This window comes from Cervus elaphus, chromosome 5, assembly GCF_910594005.1.
Source record: "Cervus elaphus chromosome 5, mCerEla1.1, whole genome shotgun sequence".
In the NCBI taxonomy this organism is placed as follows: Eukaryota; Metazoa; Chordata; class Mammalia; order Artiodactyla; family Cervidae; genus Cervus; species Cervus elaphus.
The window spans coordinates 105296052-105314392 of NC_057819.1; the positions used below are offsets into that span (position 1 = coordinate 105296052).

Sequence of the window (18341 nt, forward strand, 5' to 3'; positions counted from 1 at the left end):
TCCCACACACCCTTAAAAGGAACGTGGAGGCTGCCATTGCCCCAGCTCCCAAACATGCATTAGGACTACTGTCCCATTGGATCCTGCACCAAGAGATCAGTGCTGGGGAAATGACCACACAAACAAGGTGGTGTAGGTTGTTGCAGGGTCTAGAGCGGAGAAAGGCAGCAGGCCGTGCAGCAGAACTCATTAGCTCTGTAGCTGTTTTCTTTAAAAATGAGTTGTGAGCAAAGCACACATGTCCTGATTACTTCGCTTCTCAAGTTAAAACATTTTTAAGTGAATTTCTCTTCCTGGAGTAAGTGCTAAGGACCTAGGTACCCGAGGCAGAAAGCTTAGCTACTCTGCACACAGATGTCTGGAAGTTCACTCCTTTTTTAAGCACAGCATCCAAATGCCGCATGTCTATTGTCATGATGGGATGAGAAAGCTCTCTAATGGGGGAGGTCTTCAAGCCCTCGCTGACCTTCCACCCCGACCTTCACTCCATCACTCCAGGATCTCTCTGCACACTCTATGTCCAGACAGGACATTTGTATTTGGAAAGCAGGAGGGTTTCCATATTCCCTAATCCCCCCTGAACCCAGGACCCCCAACATTACCTCCCACCCACTGTTCCTGGGGTTCGCAGCACTCACAGGGCGCTACTCCCCAACCCTGGCTCCTAGGTCGCCTATAACTGTAAACAAGAGAGGGAAATGCTGTGTGCAGGCTCCTTTCTGCTCTGAAAGGCTGTAATTTTAAGACTGTCACAGTCAGCATAAACTCTCCATACAAGTGACTGGTTATGGTAGGATACGCTGGAATGGAATCAGGGAACCATCCCAGTTAGAAATCTTTCAGACTCATTTTTACTCAAGCTGACGTCTCTCTTTGGATGTCACAAATGAGAAGAAGGTCAGAGGTGACCTCTCTTTATGGTTTTCTGACTTCATGACTGGAAGAGTATTCATTTATTGAGCCTTATTACGCAGAAGGAAGGCAAAATAGTCCGGAGCAAGTAGGTGATGTCTCAAGTGAGCCTGTGCTAGAATTTAAAAGTCTAGTTGGGTATTTTTACATAATATCATGTGAACCTAGCATATAACAACACAGTGCTATATTCAATTAGTGCTACCATGGTTCTGTTTCTGTAAACTCCTCTGCTCCCTGGAGAAGGGAAGAGCTACCTACTCTAGTATTCTTGCCTGGAAAATCCCATGGACAGAGGAGCCTGGCAGGCTACAGTTCATGGGGTCACAAAGAATAAGACATGACTAAGCGACTGAGCACACACCTCTTGAGCACACACCTCGAGCACACCTACACACACCTCTGCTCAGTTCTGCCCCACTGGACATGGGCCACCTGCCAATGCCACCCCAACCCTCCTGCAAGTCTCTTTGCATCAGAAACGAGACACAGGGAGCTGAGGAGCACTCAGGCTGGACACGGGATCAGGGGGCAGGTGGAGGCTGCCTGTTGGCAGAACCAGGTCCCTGCGGCAGAGCTGTATCATGCCCATCACATGATCAGATCTGACCCTGGGAACAAATGAGCCCCTGAGCCCATCATCCACCGCGACCCAAACTACAAGTGAGCACAACCTGTGCTCTCCTGCTGCCAGCAAATCCAGGGCCAGTGTCCCAGAGGAGGGAAAAAGAAACCATCTAAACAGACTCACTCAGGACCCTGACCGCCACACCGACCACCCACCTGTTGCCCTGAATAAAGAAGGACAGCACAGGATCACCTCTGCCATTGGCTTTCATCACCTTCAGACAGTTCCCGTTTAGGAAATTGTAAATGCGGATCTTGCCATCGGCACAAGCACTGATGACCCGGAGGAAGAGAAGGGCCACGTGGAGAACCTCCCTGGAAGGGAACAGAGTGATGGGCAGTACCCACCTTCCAGCGAACCACTCGGATGTGTCTGCAGTTAGGGAGTTTGGTGTGTGGTTGGAAGGGGGGTGCTCATGACTGTCCTTGAAGTGATGTTTGCCATCATTTTGTGATTCTGGATGTAAACCATTAACCCTCAAGACACAACTGTACTCTGTCCCCTCACTCTGCAGTTACTGTTCCTACAACTTGGTCACAGCACCACAAAGCAGAAAAACAAAAGGGCTTATGTCAAGATTTTTTTTTTTTTTTGGTCAGATATATAGATGACTGTGCTTCTCTCTTACAATTTGATTTCTAGCTATCAGATGTCTACAAATGTCATGCTCAGAATTATTTGACGTTTTGAATCTTTTAAAAAGTAGCATTATTATATAAATAAAGAAAAAACAGACGGGAAAATGGTTATCTTTATAATAAGCAAAAACCTGGTATTTGAGCAGGTTCTCTTGGTCCTTAAATTGGTGGCTTTCATTCTTTCAGTGAAACATCCCATAGGAAAACTGTACCCAGCAGCTGAGATTTTTGAGCTCTCTTTTGTGATTACCAGCAGGAGAAGAGGAGGGGATCGGGAGAAGATTTAGATAAATGCCTCTAACGAAATCCCCCTGACAACAGTTGGGTCCTAGCTGGGCTCCAGATAAGTGGAGTATTCAGATCTGAGAAGTGCCATTACCCCACTGCTATTAATGCTACTGAAAAATGGAACTTGATGTCACCAATTTCTTAGACCTCGTGTGCAAAGCAGGTCCATCAATCTCTGCCACCTCCACCCATCCAAGTCCATCCATGGCCACATTCATATGTTACTTTCTCCATAAAGCCATCTCTCATCTCCACTGGTCCTCTCACCCCACTCATATACATAGACTTCCAGTATATTGTCAGATCCTCTTGGGTACAACACTTGTCTTATTCACCTTTGCACGCCCAGCACCCAGCATATGGCCCAGTCCCATAGTGGGTCCTCAATAAATATGACAAAAGTGAATGTTGGCTCATGTTTCAGTGTATGATCATTGCTAAGGTATGTTAAAACTATGATATCCAACATAGGGAGTTGGGATGGGCAAGTACACACTGCTCTATTTTAAATGGATAACCAACAAGGACCTACTGTATAGCACAGGGAGCTTTGCTTAATGTTATGTGGCAGCCTGGGTGGGAGGGGAGTTTGGGGGGAGAACACATGTATACACGTTCTCTATATACAACTGAGTTGCTCTGTTGTGCACCTGAAACCATCTCAACATTGCTAATCAGCTATGTTTTTGTTGTTGTTTAGTTGCTAAGTCATGTCTGACCCTTATGCTTCAATATAAAATAAAAAGTTAAAAAATAAATAAAAGAATGACATTCACCACATATCATCTGGACTTGGTCAGATTCCAAGGTGACCAAGGTACCAGAGTCATACTGAGACTTTTCAAGGCTCCAACAACTAGCAAAACAAAAATAACAAAGACTTTGAAACACAGAAGACATTCAAAGAACAGGAAAGAACCCAATGTGGCTTGAGGTATCAAGTGATGAATACATGAACAGATGGATAGACAGATAATAAATCTAAGGTATAAAATACATGTAAGAAAGTTCAACAAAGTTCTCATTTTTTCCCAAGATGAAAATGCAATAACTTTATTGGTGCCCTAAGTGCACCTCAGTCCACCTATGGCGAATCCAGCACTGGGAGAGATGCCTTGTGATTGAAGGGTTTGCCTCCTTGTGTGTCTCTTTGGATCTTGCTGAGCTGAGCCTACACTTCTCGCGGGTTCCTGTGACATTTGGTGGGTCAGCCTATATACCATTATAGCCTGGTGATTTAAAGCACAGACTTTGGGATCAGAAAATCTGGGATCAAAACCTGATCGGACCTCTTACTGACTGTATAAACTTGAGAAAATAACCTCTCAGTCTTCAGTTTTCTCTTCCATGAGAAGGGGAACTGCTTCAGAGGATTCCTGTCGGGATTAAATCAATCAAGGTATTTTAAAAACTAAGCCCATACCTCACACAACAGTGGTTTTCATGGTTATGGCATAATCCAGTCTCCTTTCATATTTTCTCTCTGCCCTAGAAATGTCACTTGTCTCTTTCTTTGTCCCTCCTTGATCAAAAAAAAAAAAAAAAAAAAACCCACTGCAGAAGGTGATGTCAGTGAAAATGGTGGAGTTCAAAGGACCTCCAAAATTCCATCCTTTCATAAAAGCAATGAAAAAATCGGCAAAAACTGTCAGAATCAACTATTTGGAACTCTGGAAAATAACCAAAGGCTTGCAGCAATCCAAGGGAAACCACTAATAAAGTAATTCAAAAATATATAGTAAAAATGTGATGACAGAATTAAAATGGTACACTGTTAATATCTAAATATCCATTCAACACCCAAAAAGACCACAGTAGAAGAGTTGAGAAATGAAACAAACGAACAACAACAACAACAACAAAGAAAAGAAAAACAAAGAGCCAAATGGTAGAGTTAAGTTTGTTTTGCACTTAATGTAAATAGATTAAATTCTTCCATTAAAAGGCAGACATTGGGAGAAATGGTTAAAAACACGATCCAACTAAATGCTGCCTACAGGAGGCTCACTGTAGATTCAAAGACACAAATATGTTGAAAGTGAAACAGTGGGAAAAAAAAGATACTCCTTGCCAAAGGAGCACCACAGTGTCTATACAAATATCACACAAAATAGACTTTTAGACAAAATTGTTAATGGAGACAAAAAAAGAACATTACATAATAATGATAAAAGTGTGAATTTACCAAGGAGATATAACAATTATAAAATCTTTGCTTAGACTGCTCCCAAAAAATAAGAGATAAAATTCAAATTACTAAAATCAGAAATGAAACAGAGGACATTACTACTGACTGATGGAAATATTGTGTAATTAGATAGTGGGAATGGCCACATAATATTATGGATATACTAAAAAACATTCAATTGTACACCATGAAATGGTGAATTTTATGTCATGTGAATTATCTTAATTTTTAAGTCATAAATATATTCAATTTACTTAATATATATTAAAATGTTATATATAATATATAAATATATATATTTAATGTATTAAATATATTATATAATATATATAAATTTACAATGTATACATTTAATGGAATGCAGGTGTTCAGTGTACTTGATAATCATATTTCTTGCAGTAAATTAATAATTTGGCTTCTTTGTACAAATCAATAGCATGAATTTGCTTTCTCAGCACTTCATTATGTCCAGTTAAACTACCCACCAAGGAGATCAAACTGCCCAGCAAGATCAAACCAGTCAATCCTAAAAGAAATCAACCCTGAATATCCATTGGAAGGACTGATGCTGAAACTGAAGCTCCAATCCTTTGGCCACCTGATGCAAAGAATTGAGTCACTGGAAAAGACCCTGAGGCTGGGAAAGGTTGAGGGCAGGAGGTGAAGGGGACAACAGAAGATGAGATGATTGGATGGCATCACCGACTTAATGGACATGAGTTTGAACAAACTCTGGGAGATGGTGAAGGACAGGTGAAGACAGGACTTGCTACAGTCCATGGGATCACAAAGAGTGAGACATTAACAACTGTATATATATAACAATATATACACAGTACTGCTACAGATGAGTGGGAGAAAGGGCCCTACAAATGAGAACACTGCCCATGTCTTCCAAATGTACTATAACTGTCTATGGATTTGCTGTATGTGTGCAAGGCATCAAGCGCCAATGTGGATGGTATGTTGGGCTGTCATTCAGTGGAAGTGGGAATGGTTTAAGAAGGTCTCATAACTGAGGTATTAGTAGAATGGGCTTGATGAAATGGTGAACACACTGCTGAGTTTGCTAGAAACAATTATCTTCCAATAACTAAATTAAATCCTACTGAATCATGCTTGGAAGGTTTTAAAAACCTAGCGTTACCATTTTAATGTGACATCACAAAGTTTGAGTCCCTCCTTGAGGTCAAGTTTGGACAAGCCAGATGATAAATGCTGAGAGGTTTATCGATAATCACCCAAGGGTTGACTAAATCACTGAACACTGGCCCTTCCTGATACTACCCACCTGTCAACAATGCAGTTATACACCCCAGATATAGAACATACACATATAGGCCCATATCCCCCTCTACTGCCCACAGAGCCAGTCTGCCTGCTCAAGAAGTTCCTGTGGATAACCAAATAGGGCCTATTGTATAGCACAAGGAACTCTGCTCAATGTTATGTGGTAACCTGGATGGGAAGGGAGTTTGGAGAGAATGGGTACATATATATGTATGGCTGAGTCCCTTTGCTATGCACCTGAAACTATCACATTGTTAATCAACTATACTCCAATATAAAACCTTTTTTAAAAATTTAAAAATTAATTTTAAAAAAGAGGTTTCTGTGAGGGTACAAGGAAATCTAGGACCATATTTCATTAAATAACTGACAGATCCTTCTGGAAGACCCATTCACTCTCTCAGTGAATTAGGATAGCACTTAGCTTCCTGGCGTCTCTTATAATGCGCTCAGGGGAAGAAGCAATATGCGTGCAGTACAAGAGTGGCATAGAGCAGTCTGTAAACCCACGATTATGGCAGAACAATTAACCATTAACCATTAACCATTGACCACAATGCCCTTTCCAAATAAGCTTAGATAACCTCGGAGTACTTCTTAATTGGATCCAAGCAGGCACCATCACTAAACTGGGATTGGAAAGGCAAAATGAAATCCATTTGCTGTCCCGGAATAGAATTGAGCCCACAGGCTTTAAGGGAGCTCCTTCTTTAAGCCATTAGTTATTTTTAAACCTTGGGCACCTGGGTCATTTTAAGCTTTCACAACCACAAAATTCCAAGAATTTAAGTTTACTGGACCTGGCATCACTGAGGGACAGTTCCGCCAATATTCCTAAGTTTGGTAGGTAACAGATAAAATTTGTCACATGTGCCGTAAGTGTAAATTTTCAATAACTTCTCAAAATCTGCAGTGAAAACATACTGTGTATTGTTGTTTCTTAAGAGAAATAAGGGAGGGCAGGAGAGGGGGTGACTATATTGGGCAACAGATGGAAGAAAAGGAAAGTGGAAATGGGTGAGGAGCAGAGGCAAGAGGGTCAGCAGAGAGCAGTGGGGACTGATCTAAAGAGTGAAGTCTAGGTTCTGATGGGAAAATTGGGGTTGGGGACAGGGACCTAGCCAGGGTGTCCTGAGCACCTACTTTGGATGCTTGAAGGCCATGAGGCACCGTTCGTACTTTCCCACCATGCTCCAGGCCATGACCAGGCCATCAGTGCTTCCCGACAGGAGATGCCACTGGTCGAAGTATAGACACTTCACGGCCCCCTCGTGGCCATTGAGCGTCTGCAAGAAAAGATGCCTCTGTTCTCAGCCCATCTTCAGCCCAAATAGTGACTCCTCAAGGAGCAGAGCTGGAGGCTTCTTGAGATGGATCCCAAAGCCACACTCCACCAATCTGTGACTACCACACTGGGAGTCTGCCTGAGCCCACTCCATGTCTGCTCTAAGAAGGTTGGTGAGGTTCAGGCAACCTGCTCTCCAGAGCTCCCTCCCCAGTTAAGGAGGAAGGAGATCGGGGGAGGCCTGGTACCCAGTGGGTCTGTGACCAGGCAGGCCCCGCCTTCCTGGAGTGCCTGAGAGGGACACAGTCTTCCTTCCTCCACTGCCAGAAGGGCAAGGCTCATGTGTCAGCTCCCGCCAGGACCAGAGGCAGCTTGATATCCAGTAACTGCTGCTTAGACCACGGTAACATCACTGGTGAAAAAGCCCACCAGCCAGGCAGCCGCTTCTCACTGTGATCCTGTGTTCTTGGCACAAAAGATATCTCAGCACCACCCACCGGGGATGGGGGCCGCCCATCCGGCAAGAACACTTCTTGCGTGTAAACATTCGATCACTTTCTAGACAGCCAACATTCTCTTCTCAGAAGAGAGGCAAGAGGAGATCACTGTGGTTTGCTCATTCGCAGACCCCGTGTCAGAATCAGAGTCAAATGTTCCAGAAGAAAAAAAGGTACTTTACCTGTGCTGTTGTGAAAAGACCCCGCTGAGTCCATGTGTCTTGCGGAGTCAGAACGCAGCCTCCACCACCTCCACCCATGACTACATGGCTCACGTGGGCCTTGACCTTCAACCAACTCAGAATGGCCCCTTCTTAGTGGGTCTTCCCCTTCCCCTTCTTGGGACCACCCTCTTTTGGTGACTGCCTCTCAACCACCCTAGGGTGGTCTGGGGAGCTACCTGGAGGTGGACTGTCAGTGTCCTCCGGTCTCTTACCCACAGCACTCTGCTCCCCAGTCCCCACCCCTAGCCCTTCCCCCTAGTCCCCTCCCCCACGTCCCCACTCCTCGCCTTTACCAGCTGGGCCATGGCCATGTGCCAGACTTTGACCATGCCTTTCTCACAGCTGCTCACGATGTACGTGTCATTGATCCTGGTGGCCAGGATGGGGTCTTTGTGTTTGAAGGTCTTTAGGCACTTCCCTGTCTCTATATCCCACTCTGAAAGGGAAGGGGAGAGAGAAAAGAGGGTGCATGGAGAAGGTGCCAAAGAGGCTCCATACCCCATCGCAGAAGCTGAGACCAGCCGAGCCCATCATGTCAGACTCCAGAAGGCTTCACCTGGTCCAGCACCCCCACGCTCTCACCCATAGTCCATGTACCTGCAACCCAGGCTCCCCTCTCATAGCCCTTGGGAGATCCAGCAATGCATAGACCTTGGCTCTGACCCTGGAACTTAGCCTCCTCGTCTAAGAGGTGGACAACTCATCTCCAGTAAGCCTCCTCCTCAAGCCTGAAAGACGCTAGAGTAGATTTCAGGAAAATCATGGCAGGTATTCAGGGCATGATTCCTCCCAGATGCTGTCTCCTGACCCTCACCTCCTACCCACCCCCAAAGAAGAGAAAGCTGTCTATCTCCATTTACATTTTAAAGTATTTCTGAATCTGATCTTTGGATTTTACTTCTAAGAGATTGTCACAGCTGAGGGTGGATCTACTGCTGCTTCTACACAGATGGTGCTGGAGCCCCCACCTCTCTTATCGTAAATGTTGGGTGGATATGAGAGTCCACGGGTGGTGGGAGAACTTAGCTTGAAGGAAGAGACTGAGAATCACAAATTCAGTGGGCATCACAAATTCAGTGATGAGAACATTAAAGCCCCCCCAAAGAACTTTCTTCCTTAGGCAATGGAATGAGTATCACAGGACCAAATACTAACCACATTGCACACCCACCCCACGCTAGCCATGAGCCAGGCACCAATCAAAATGCTTGCCATGCATTAACTCATCTTTACAAGACAAAGCTATTATTACTCCTTCCTGTACAGATGGGGAAACTGAGACCCAGAGAGGTTCAGTAACCTGCTCAAGATCACAGGGGTGGTGAGCAGATTGAACTGGGATTTGAACCCAGGGAGTCTGGGTCCAGAGACCATGTTTCTAACCATTAACCAAAACTATGTGAGTAAGCTTTTCTACATTGATTTTTTGCCCTCACCTGGGCGTCTGCGGGAACTCCGCACTCAATGCATTAGCTTCCCATTGCTGTTGTAACAGATTACTATCAGTTTAGAGCCTGAAAATGACAAACGGATTATCTCACTGCACAACCTCACAAGGCTAAAATCAAGGTGTCAGCAGGGCTCTGCTCCTTTAGGGAGTCTCAGGCGGGTGGGGGAAGGAATCCATGTCCTTGCTTTCTCCACCTTCTAGGGTCCCACACACACACCTTGGCTCATGACCCCCTTTCTCCATCTTCAAGGCCAGCAATGTTCCATCTCTCTGACCATTCATCCACAGTCACGTCTCCTTTTGGTCACACATAAGAAAATGTCTGTTTTTATGGATCCAAGGGATGACCCATGGGCCCACACCAATAACCCAACCCCCATTTTAAGATCCCTGACTTCAGTACATCTTCAAAGTCATTCTTGCCATGCAAGGTGACACAGTCACTGGTTTCCGGGATTAGGATGGGACCATCTTTGTCTGGCTGTTCTTCTGCCTGCCACACTCAATGTGTCCAAAATACAAGCCATCATCTTCTCCTCCATCCCTCCCCTACCCTGCTCTTCGTCCAAGGTCCCATTTCCATCAGTGGTCCTTCTGTGTACCCAATGGCCTGAGTTATAAAGTCTGACCTCACCCTTCACCCTTCTTTCTTGCTTTTCATCTCCTGTTGGTGCTGAAGTCCTGCCTGCTCTCATTCTGGAAATCCCACCCACCCCACCCTCTGTATGTACCATCTCCTGTAAACTCAGATCCATCCGATAACTTCACACTTGCCTATTCTCAGATATTCTGAAGACATCCAGAGGTTCTCTAGACTGAGTAGTATTTTAACTTGTCCCCTGTCCCCACAGAGTTGCCATCTCTCCAAATCTTTCTTCCACAATATCACTAGAGCAGTCTTTCTCAAATACACATTTCATCATATCTCTTCTCAGCTTAGAATGCATTTACAGCCTCATACATCTTACAGAATAAAGTTCAATTTTCAACACAGAAGGCCCTTTATAATCTGGCCCCAAACAAACATACCTGCCTGATCACCAACACCACACACAACAGCTCAGCCAACTGAGCAGAGGGAAAGTCCCTCAATTCTTCATTTTCTTTCATGTTCTGTGATTTGCCTGAGCTGTTCCTTCTGCTTGAAATGCCCTACATGCTCCCTCTGCATGTAGAACTACTCATCCTCAGGACCACACTCAAACAGTACCCTGCCTGCAGTGCTTTCCCTTTTACTCTTATTTCTATGGTGACTTAGACTTCCACAAACTCGCTGGAGTACATGTTTTAGAACCAGACAGCCCTAGGTTCAAATCCCCACCCAACCACTTAGCAGTTTTGACTCAGGGCTAATTGTTTTTCTCTCTGAGTCTTGGATCCCTTATCTGCATCCACCCCATAGAACATTTATGAGACTGAAATAAGATAATGTAAAGCACCCATCGCAGTCCCAAAGTCAGTACTCAACAGCGACTGTTGTCATTCACATATTTACTCTTCCCTCCGTGATATATTTATATATCTGTCTCCATTAGGAGACCACGAGGCTCTTGAGGAAATAGAAAGCCATGTGGAAAGGGCCATGGCATATGCTGCTTTCCTTACACTTATCACAGCTCCTAGCATTCAACCAATAGTCATTGACTGAATGAATCGATGGATCCATAAACAGATGGATGAAGGGATAAGCAACTGCCTTTAGAAATGAGCAAACAAGTCTTCTGGCAACCCATGGGCTTAAGGAAACATCTTAGAGAGTCTGAGGCATTTCTTTCTCACCTTTTACCTGGCAATCTTTTGCTCCAGAGGCGAGCTTGTTCTTATACACATCCATGCAGGTGATGGTCCCCTGGTGGCCATTGAAGATACGTATACAAGCCCCACTCTTCAGATCCCAGTATCTGCAGGAATCAGACCACAAAAAAGAGATGTTTTTGAGACTTTCTGAGGGCCCAAGGGTTCAACAGTATAGAGTTCCTTTAGGTTGATAGGTAGTTGGAAGGCATCAGAGTTTCATGATTAAGCTCAAGTCCAAGGCCTGGATTTGAATCCCAGTTGCAGCACCTATTATGTGTAACTTTAAGAAAGCTACTGAACTTTGGTGAAAACTTCATTTCCTCCTTGATACAATGGAAATGATCATAATAATTATCTCACAGGTTTATGAAATATTAAATACAGTAATGCAGAAATTGTCAACTAGGGGTGACATCCACTCCCAGGGGACATGTGACAATGTCTGAAGACATGTTTGGTTGTCACAAGTTGGGCTTCCCTGGTGGCTCAAATAGTAAAGAATCTGCCTGCAATGTGGGAGACCCAGGTTTGATCCCTGGGTCAGGAAGATCCCCTGGAGAAGGGAATGGCTTAATTCCATGGACAGAGGAGCCTGGCAGGCTGCAGTCCATGGGATTGAAAAGAGTCAGACACAACTGAGTGACTAACACGTTTCATCAGATGGAAGGGTCCCTAGAACAATCACCAGGCTCAGAATCCACGACACTGATTCAGTGGTAGAGCTGATCTTCAAACAAGAACAACAGAACAATTGACATGTGCCACTTGGATTCAGACTATTTCATGTGCATTTCTAAAGCATATCTAGGGCTTCCCAGGTGACTCTGTGGTAAAGAATCCACTTGCCATGCAGGAGACCTGGGTTCCATCCCTGGGTTGAGAAGATCCCCTGGAGGAGGATGGCAACCCACTCCAGTATTCTTGCCTGGAGAATCCCAAGGACAGAGGAACCTGGTGGGCTACAGTCCATGGGGTCACAAAGAGTCAGACATGACCTAGCAACTAAACACACACACACACACAAAGCATATCTAAGAGATATATGGGAAACATGTATGAGTCACACTGTTTTTTAATATACAAACCTGCCTGAGGTCTCTCAACCATCATTCATACTGACTTTGTGACAGGACAAAGTATAATGTCAAGAGACTGGGCTCTGGAGCCAGGCTGCCTGAGGTCCACTCCCATATCCATCACTCACTGGCTGTGTGATCTCAAATAAGTTACTGAATCACCTGCTATCTCAGTTTCCTCATTTGTAAATTGGGGATAATAATGGTACTTATCCCATATATTAAGAGACTTGGCACATAATAAACAATAAGTAAATGTTTCTTTTGATTTGGGCAGGGAGGCGTTGTCAGATTTTTCCTTCTAATGTTCCTAAAGGTCCCATGGCCTTTATCTGTTCATCAGAGCCTGCTATGCATACATAGTTGAGTTTAACAAGGTCCCAGTGGTCTGAAAAAAAAGCATGTTTTGAATTTCTACCTCCTAGCAGCATGGTTGACCATATGCCCAGGTTGTTTTCATAATTTATGCAGGAAAGGTATTTGATAAACGCTTTTAGAAAAATAGGAATGGGGACTTCCCTAGTGGTCCAGTGGCTAAGACTCCATGCTCCCAATACAGGGTGATTGGGTTCAATCCCTAGTCAGGGAACTAGATCCCACATGCTGCAACTAAGACCCATTATAGCCAAATAAATAAACAAATATTTTTTAAAACTTGTAAATGGATGCTTATAGCCACTTACTCATAACAGACAAAATGTAGAAGCAACCAAGATGTCCTTCAGTAGATGAAGGAATAAATAAATTGTGGTCCATCCGGAGAGTGGAATATTATTCAGTGTAAGAAAAAAATGAGCTATCCAGACATGAAAAGACATGGAGGAGCCTTAAATGAATATGACTAAGTGAAAGAAGATCTGAAAAAGCTACACACTGTATGATTTCAACTATATAACATTCTGGAAAAGGCAAAACTACAGAGCCAGTAAAAAGATTAATGGCTGTTTGGGATTGGGAGAAGCATGAATAAGCAGAGGACAGAGGATTTTAGGGCAGTGAAAATACTTTGTATGATACTATAATGATAGATACATGTCATTATATATTTGTCCAAATGCATACAAAGTACACCACCAAGTGTGAACCCTAAGGTAAACTGTAGACTTTAGGTAATTGCATGCATACTCAGTCACTCAGTTGTGTCCTAACTCTTTGTGACCCCATGGACTGTAGCCCACCAGGCTCCTCTGACCAAGGGATTCTCCAGGCAAGAATACTGGAGTGGGTTGTCATTTCCTCCTCCAGGGGATCTTTCCAAGCCAGGGACCAAACTCGCATCTCCTGTATCTCCTGCACTGCAGGAGGATTCTTTACCCACTGAGCCATCAGGAAAGCACAGATTATGATGTGTCAAAGCAGGGTCATCAGTTGTGACACATGTACCACTCTGATGGGGAATCTTGAGGACAAGTGAATATATTCATGTGCGGGTGCAGAGGGTATATTGGAAAACTTTGTGTCTTCCTGTCAATTTTGCTGTGATTCTGAAACTGCTCTATAAAAATTGTCTTTTTTAAAAAGGTAGTTTTGATGCAAGAATAGAAAAGCAAGCCAACAACACTGTGTTGTATTTTTGAAAGTTGCTGAAAGTAGATCTTGAAAGTTCTCATCACAAGAAAAAAAAATGTCACTATATGCAGTGATGGATATAACTAAATTCACTGGGGTCATCATTTTGCAATATATGCATATATCAAGTCATTATACTGTACACCTAATATATTGTATGTCAATATATACCTCACTATACCAAAATAAAATATATGTATGTCAATAGGTATGTCAATATACCTCAATAAAAAATTTTAAAAAAAAATTTTTTTTAACTCATACACACGGGTACCAGAAAATACATACAGGAATGTCTACAGCAGTAATCTTTGAAAGAATAAAGAGCTAACAACAATGCAAATATCCACCAACCGAAGAGTAAACAAATGAGTTATGATGATGTATTCATCCAATAAAATACTATATCTCAGTGAAAATAAGTTCATCACTGCTATCTATATCATAAAGATGAATCTCAAAATTAGTGCTTGAATCAAAAAAAAAAAATTAGTGCTTGAATCAAGTACACATGAATTTTTAAAACACAACTACATTTATGTTAAGTTCAAGAAAGGACAAAGGTAGTGAATATATCTGGAGATACCTAAATAGGTAGCAAAACTATAAAAAAAATTTAAGTATAAAATTTATACTGATTGGGAGGAAGAAAGAAAAAATAAGAGAAAGGCACATAATAAGATTTGGGGAATGGCAATGCCCTACTTCTTAACCTGAGTAACGAGCACATGAGTATTTATTATATTGTTTAAAAATATTTGTGTATATATATACTTTTATCACTATTTGGCTTCCATACCAGGTTTAACACCCACAGAAAAACTACTTTCCCCTGAAGGAATCCGTAAAAAGAAATATAAATTATGCTTTCATCTAAGAATACTAAAGAAAATACTTTCTGATTCGCAAACTTCAGCTAGAAAATAGATCTAATAATTGCTATAAATCTATCTCACTCAAAGTTTAAACAATATACAAATTTTTGGTTTTTATCTTGCCAAAAAAAATGTGGGTTATTCTAGAAGTCAGCATCATTTAGGATAACTTTTGCATAAATACAGAAAAACGTAAAAGCACACGTGCTTTTTCCACAAGCTGTGTTTAGGCCTGGGCAAGTTGAGGACCACAACTTTCTTGGACCACTTACCTGATACTCAGGTCATAACTCCCACTCAGGAGAAAGTTCTCTTCTTCACACAAGAAGAGGGCCCGGACACTCCCAGCATGGCCTCGAAACCTGATGGGTATCTCCTTTATACGTATGATGTCCAGAAGCTGGATCTTTCTATTGGATGACACGGCTAACAAATCACCTCCAGAATAGTGGATGATTCTATTTCGGTCCCACCTGAGTTGCCAGGAAAAAGATGCACCATGAGAGAAGAGAACCATGGAACTACTTAGTACAGTGCCTTTTGCCTATAGCAATGCCATCATGGAAAATCCATCCAGCAAGGGATGTAGCAGAAGGCAAGGCCTAATGTTAATAAGCCCTGATGGATCCCTACCTCACACTGTAATAAAAATGCATTTCAAGCAGATTTAAAACCTAAACACAAAAGGCACAATTATTTTAACAATTTCTGCTAATGTATAATAAATCCCCAGGACAGAGAACAGAGTATGCAGCATTTTCTGCTTTATTTGACCATGGAAACCTTTTTTCACAGAAAACGTCAGAGGAACACAGTTGAGAAGCCCTATACTGACTGCATATCCCACTACTGTCATTGTTGTTTTCCTTAACCAATATCCCATGAGCATACTACATTAGGGGCAAAGTCTTGTGCTAATAGGTGCTCATGGGAAACACAAAGATGAGTAAGATATCGATGGACCCTGTCCTCAATCAGTATGAAATCCAACAAAATAGGGTGAGTTGAATTAATTTTCCAATCACAAGATTATTAGCAAATAGATAAAATATGAGCAGGATGACCAAAAAATTTATTGTCCAAACTGATATTTTTTTATCATGAAAGGGGACACTATTATTAATTACTCGAGGACCACACAATAAAGCAGGGTTGTTTGGATAAACAGGGATGGATAGTCACTCTAAATAGAGGAGCAATTCCTGACAATTTTGCCCTCATTCCATTTGTGATATCTAGAGTTCAACCTGTCATTTTCTCTGCTAAAGAGCACATATCACCATACTATTCATAAACACTCATCTTTGCATTTTCCCATCTGTTCTGTCCTCCCCCTATTTGACTGGTCAAGATGCAGTTTGTTAGTAAGGTTCACAACCAAAAGCAGAATAAAAGATGTCCTTCACAAAACTTTTTTAATAAAAAGTGAAGTTCTAGATCTAAAATATGTCAGGAAGTTGACATTATGAAAGGATCTTCTTCTGGCATATTCAAATGATGTCACACTACATAGTTACCTTAAATACCATTTTAATATTTAACATGAAAAGACACAGTACTTTGCTAGAGTGGGTTATCAAAATATGTATAGAATAGCCCCATTTCTATTTAAAATACGTATTTATACATGCCAAGAAAAAATTCTATGATAGACATCAAAATTAATGGTAGTTATCTCTACATGACGAGATTATAGAAGGGATTGCTTTTTCTCTATACATTTTCTGGCATTTAGTGGAAATTTTTTCCAATGAGGATATATTACTTCTAAAATAAGAATTAAACAGTAAAGATAGTTTTAAAATATTTCATGCATGTGAATTGTGCAAAAGGTTGCTGGTCAGTGTACCCAAAATTTGTAAGGGCAGAGTGTCCTCCACCCGCTACTGTTTGTTGTTGTTTAGTTACTAAGTCATGTCCAACTCTTTTGCAACCCCATGGACTGTAGCCTGCCAGGCTCCTCTGTCCATGGGATTTCCCAGGCATGGATGCTGGAGTGGGTTGCCAGTTTCTCCCCCAGGGGGTCTTTTCCACCCAGGAACCGAAACCAGTCCCCTGCATTGACAGGCAGATTCTTTTACCATTTAGCCACCAGGAAAGCCCACCCTCTACTGAGAATGGTGCAAAAATCAAGCACCAAGTCTCCAGATGGGTTTGGGGCTGGAGTTTCAGGTAAAGAAGGATTGCTTTTCCAGTGAGCGAGGGTCATGGGAATCCTCAGATGCTTGCGTGGGTAGTCCAGGGGCCCTGGGCCCTAGATTCTGAGCCTAGTACCTACATGTCAGAGAGGATGCGGATGTTGTAAGAGCCACAGAAGACATTCCTCTCCTCCATCTGCACCTGCTGAGTCTCCTGGTTCTGGTACGCAGTCCACAGGTTGTAGTCATTCTAACAAGGGAACACCCGCAGTCAAAGGACAGGGGCAACCTGACCCAGGGCCCCAGACACGCACCCTGGGATTCCCCCCTGGAAAGGGTGCAGGGGTCCATGGCCTCCTCCTCTTCAGGCCATGGCAACCACTACGTGGTGATGGGGAGGGGGCCGACCAGTGAGAAAAGGAACCCCTGAGTGCAAAAATACTGAGTTGAGGGTCCTGATTCCTCTTCCACCTCTGATTCTGTGAACATCCGGTGCTGCTGATAACACAACTTTTTTAAACTGAGCTCAGGACCACGATGCATGCAAAATAAAGTCACTGGTGCCCCTTGACTGACCATTTCATGGAACCCGGGGGATTCATGTTTATGTTGTGTACATGTGAAAGTACAGAGCATACTTGTGGGAACTCGAGGCACAAGTGAAGTCACTGCTGCACGCTCTGTGCCTGGTATGTCGAGGTCTTCACACATCAGCAACCCTCACCTCCTCACAGCTGCGTCACACAGCATGCCACCTGCCGCCCCCCCCCCCCCGCAAGTATTCTCATCATTTCACAGATGAGACAGCTGAGCCTCAGAGAGGGTAGCCTCAGAGAGGCCCTGACCCCACGTCCTTCCCCATCCCCAGCCACAGACCTCTGCAGCCATGAAACGCAGGGACAGGCCGGTGGGGACACCCAGTGATCCTGACTTTGCTCCTGGCTCTGAGCTGCCCACTAGATGCTTGCTTCATGGACATAGGACCTGGCGTGGGAGCCGCAGTCAGGAAGAACTTCAAGAAGACACCCAAATGAGCCCTCACTTAACAGATGAGGAATACAAGGCTTAAGGAGAGGAAATCACTTGCCTACAGACACATAGCACAGGACTCTGGCCTCTCTCTTAGGGTACGTCACCTCCCATACCCCACATCCATATGCTCTATCCCATATCCTCCATGCCCCACATCCATAATATGCTCTATCCTGTACCCTCTGATGTCTGACATCCTTACGTGAGGTCCAAGCCTGGACTTCGGCCTTCAGTGGCCAGTAAGAAAGGACGCCCTACAGTCACTTACCCCAGATGCCATCAGAACCCACCTTTGTTCTCAGTTTCCACTTCTGATTTTTCACACGTAGGCGCTTTCCGTCATCCGTCATTTTCGGAACTGGGATAATAACCTTGTTGGCATAATTAGGGTCTATTCCCCTGGTGTAGGACCCCTGGGGGAAATAACAGAAAACAGTTATTCTTTGTTCTTACA

At 43.4% G+C, this 18341-nt stretch overlaps 1 protein-coding gene across 1 annotated transcript in view; it reads right to left on the reverse strand.

Annotated features, from left to right (window-relative positions):
* CDRT1 (CMT1A duplicated region transcript 1) overlaps positions 1-18341 on the reverse strand; it is a 30845-nt gene that overhangs the window by 4029 nt on the left and 8475 nt on the right. The window contains exons 5-11 of the mRNA XM_043900939.1: positions 18178-18300; positions 16996-17105; positions 14990-15190; positions 11180-11301; positions 8238-8386; positions 7088-7230; positions 1696-1854 (exon numbers count right to left, since the gene is read on the reverse strand). Coding sequence (XP_043756874.1) covers positions 1696-1854; positions 7088-7230; positions 8238-8386; positions 11180-11301; positions 14990-15190; positions 16996-17105; positions 18178-18300 — 1007 coding nt within the window. The remainder of the gene's footprint in view (positions 1-1695; positions 1855-7087; positions 7231-8237; positions 8387-11179; positions 11302-14989; positions 15191-16995; positions 17106-18177; positions 18301-18341) is intronic.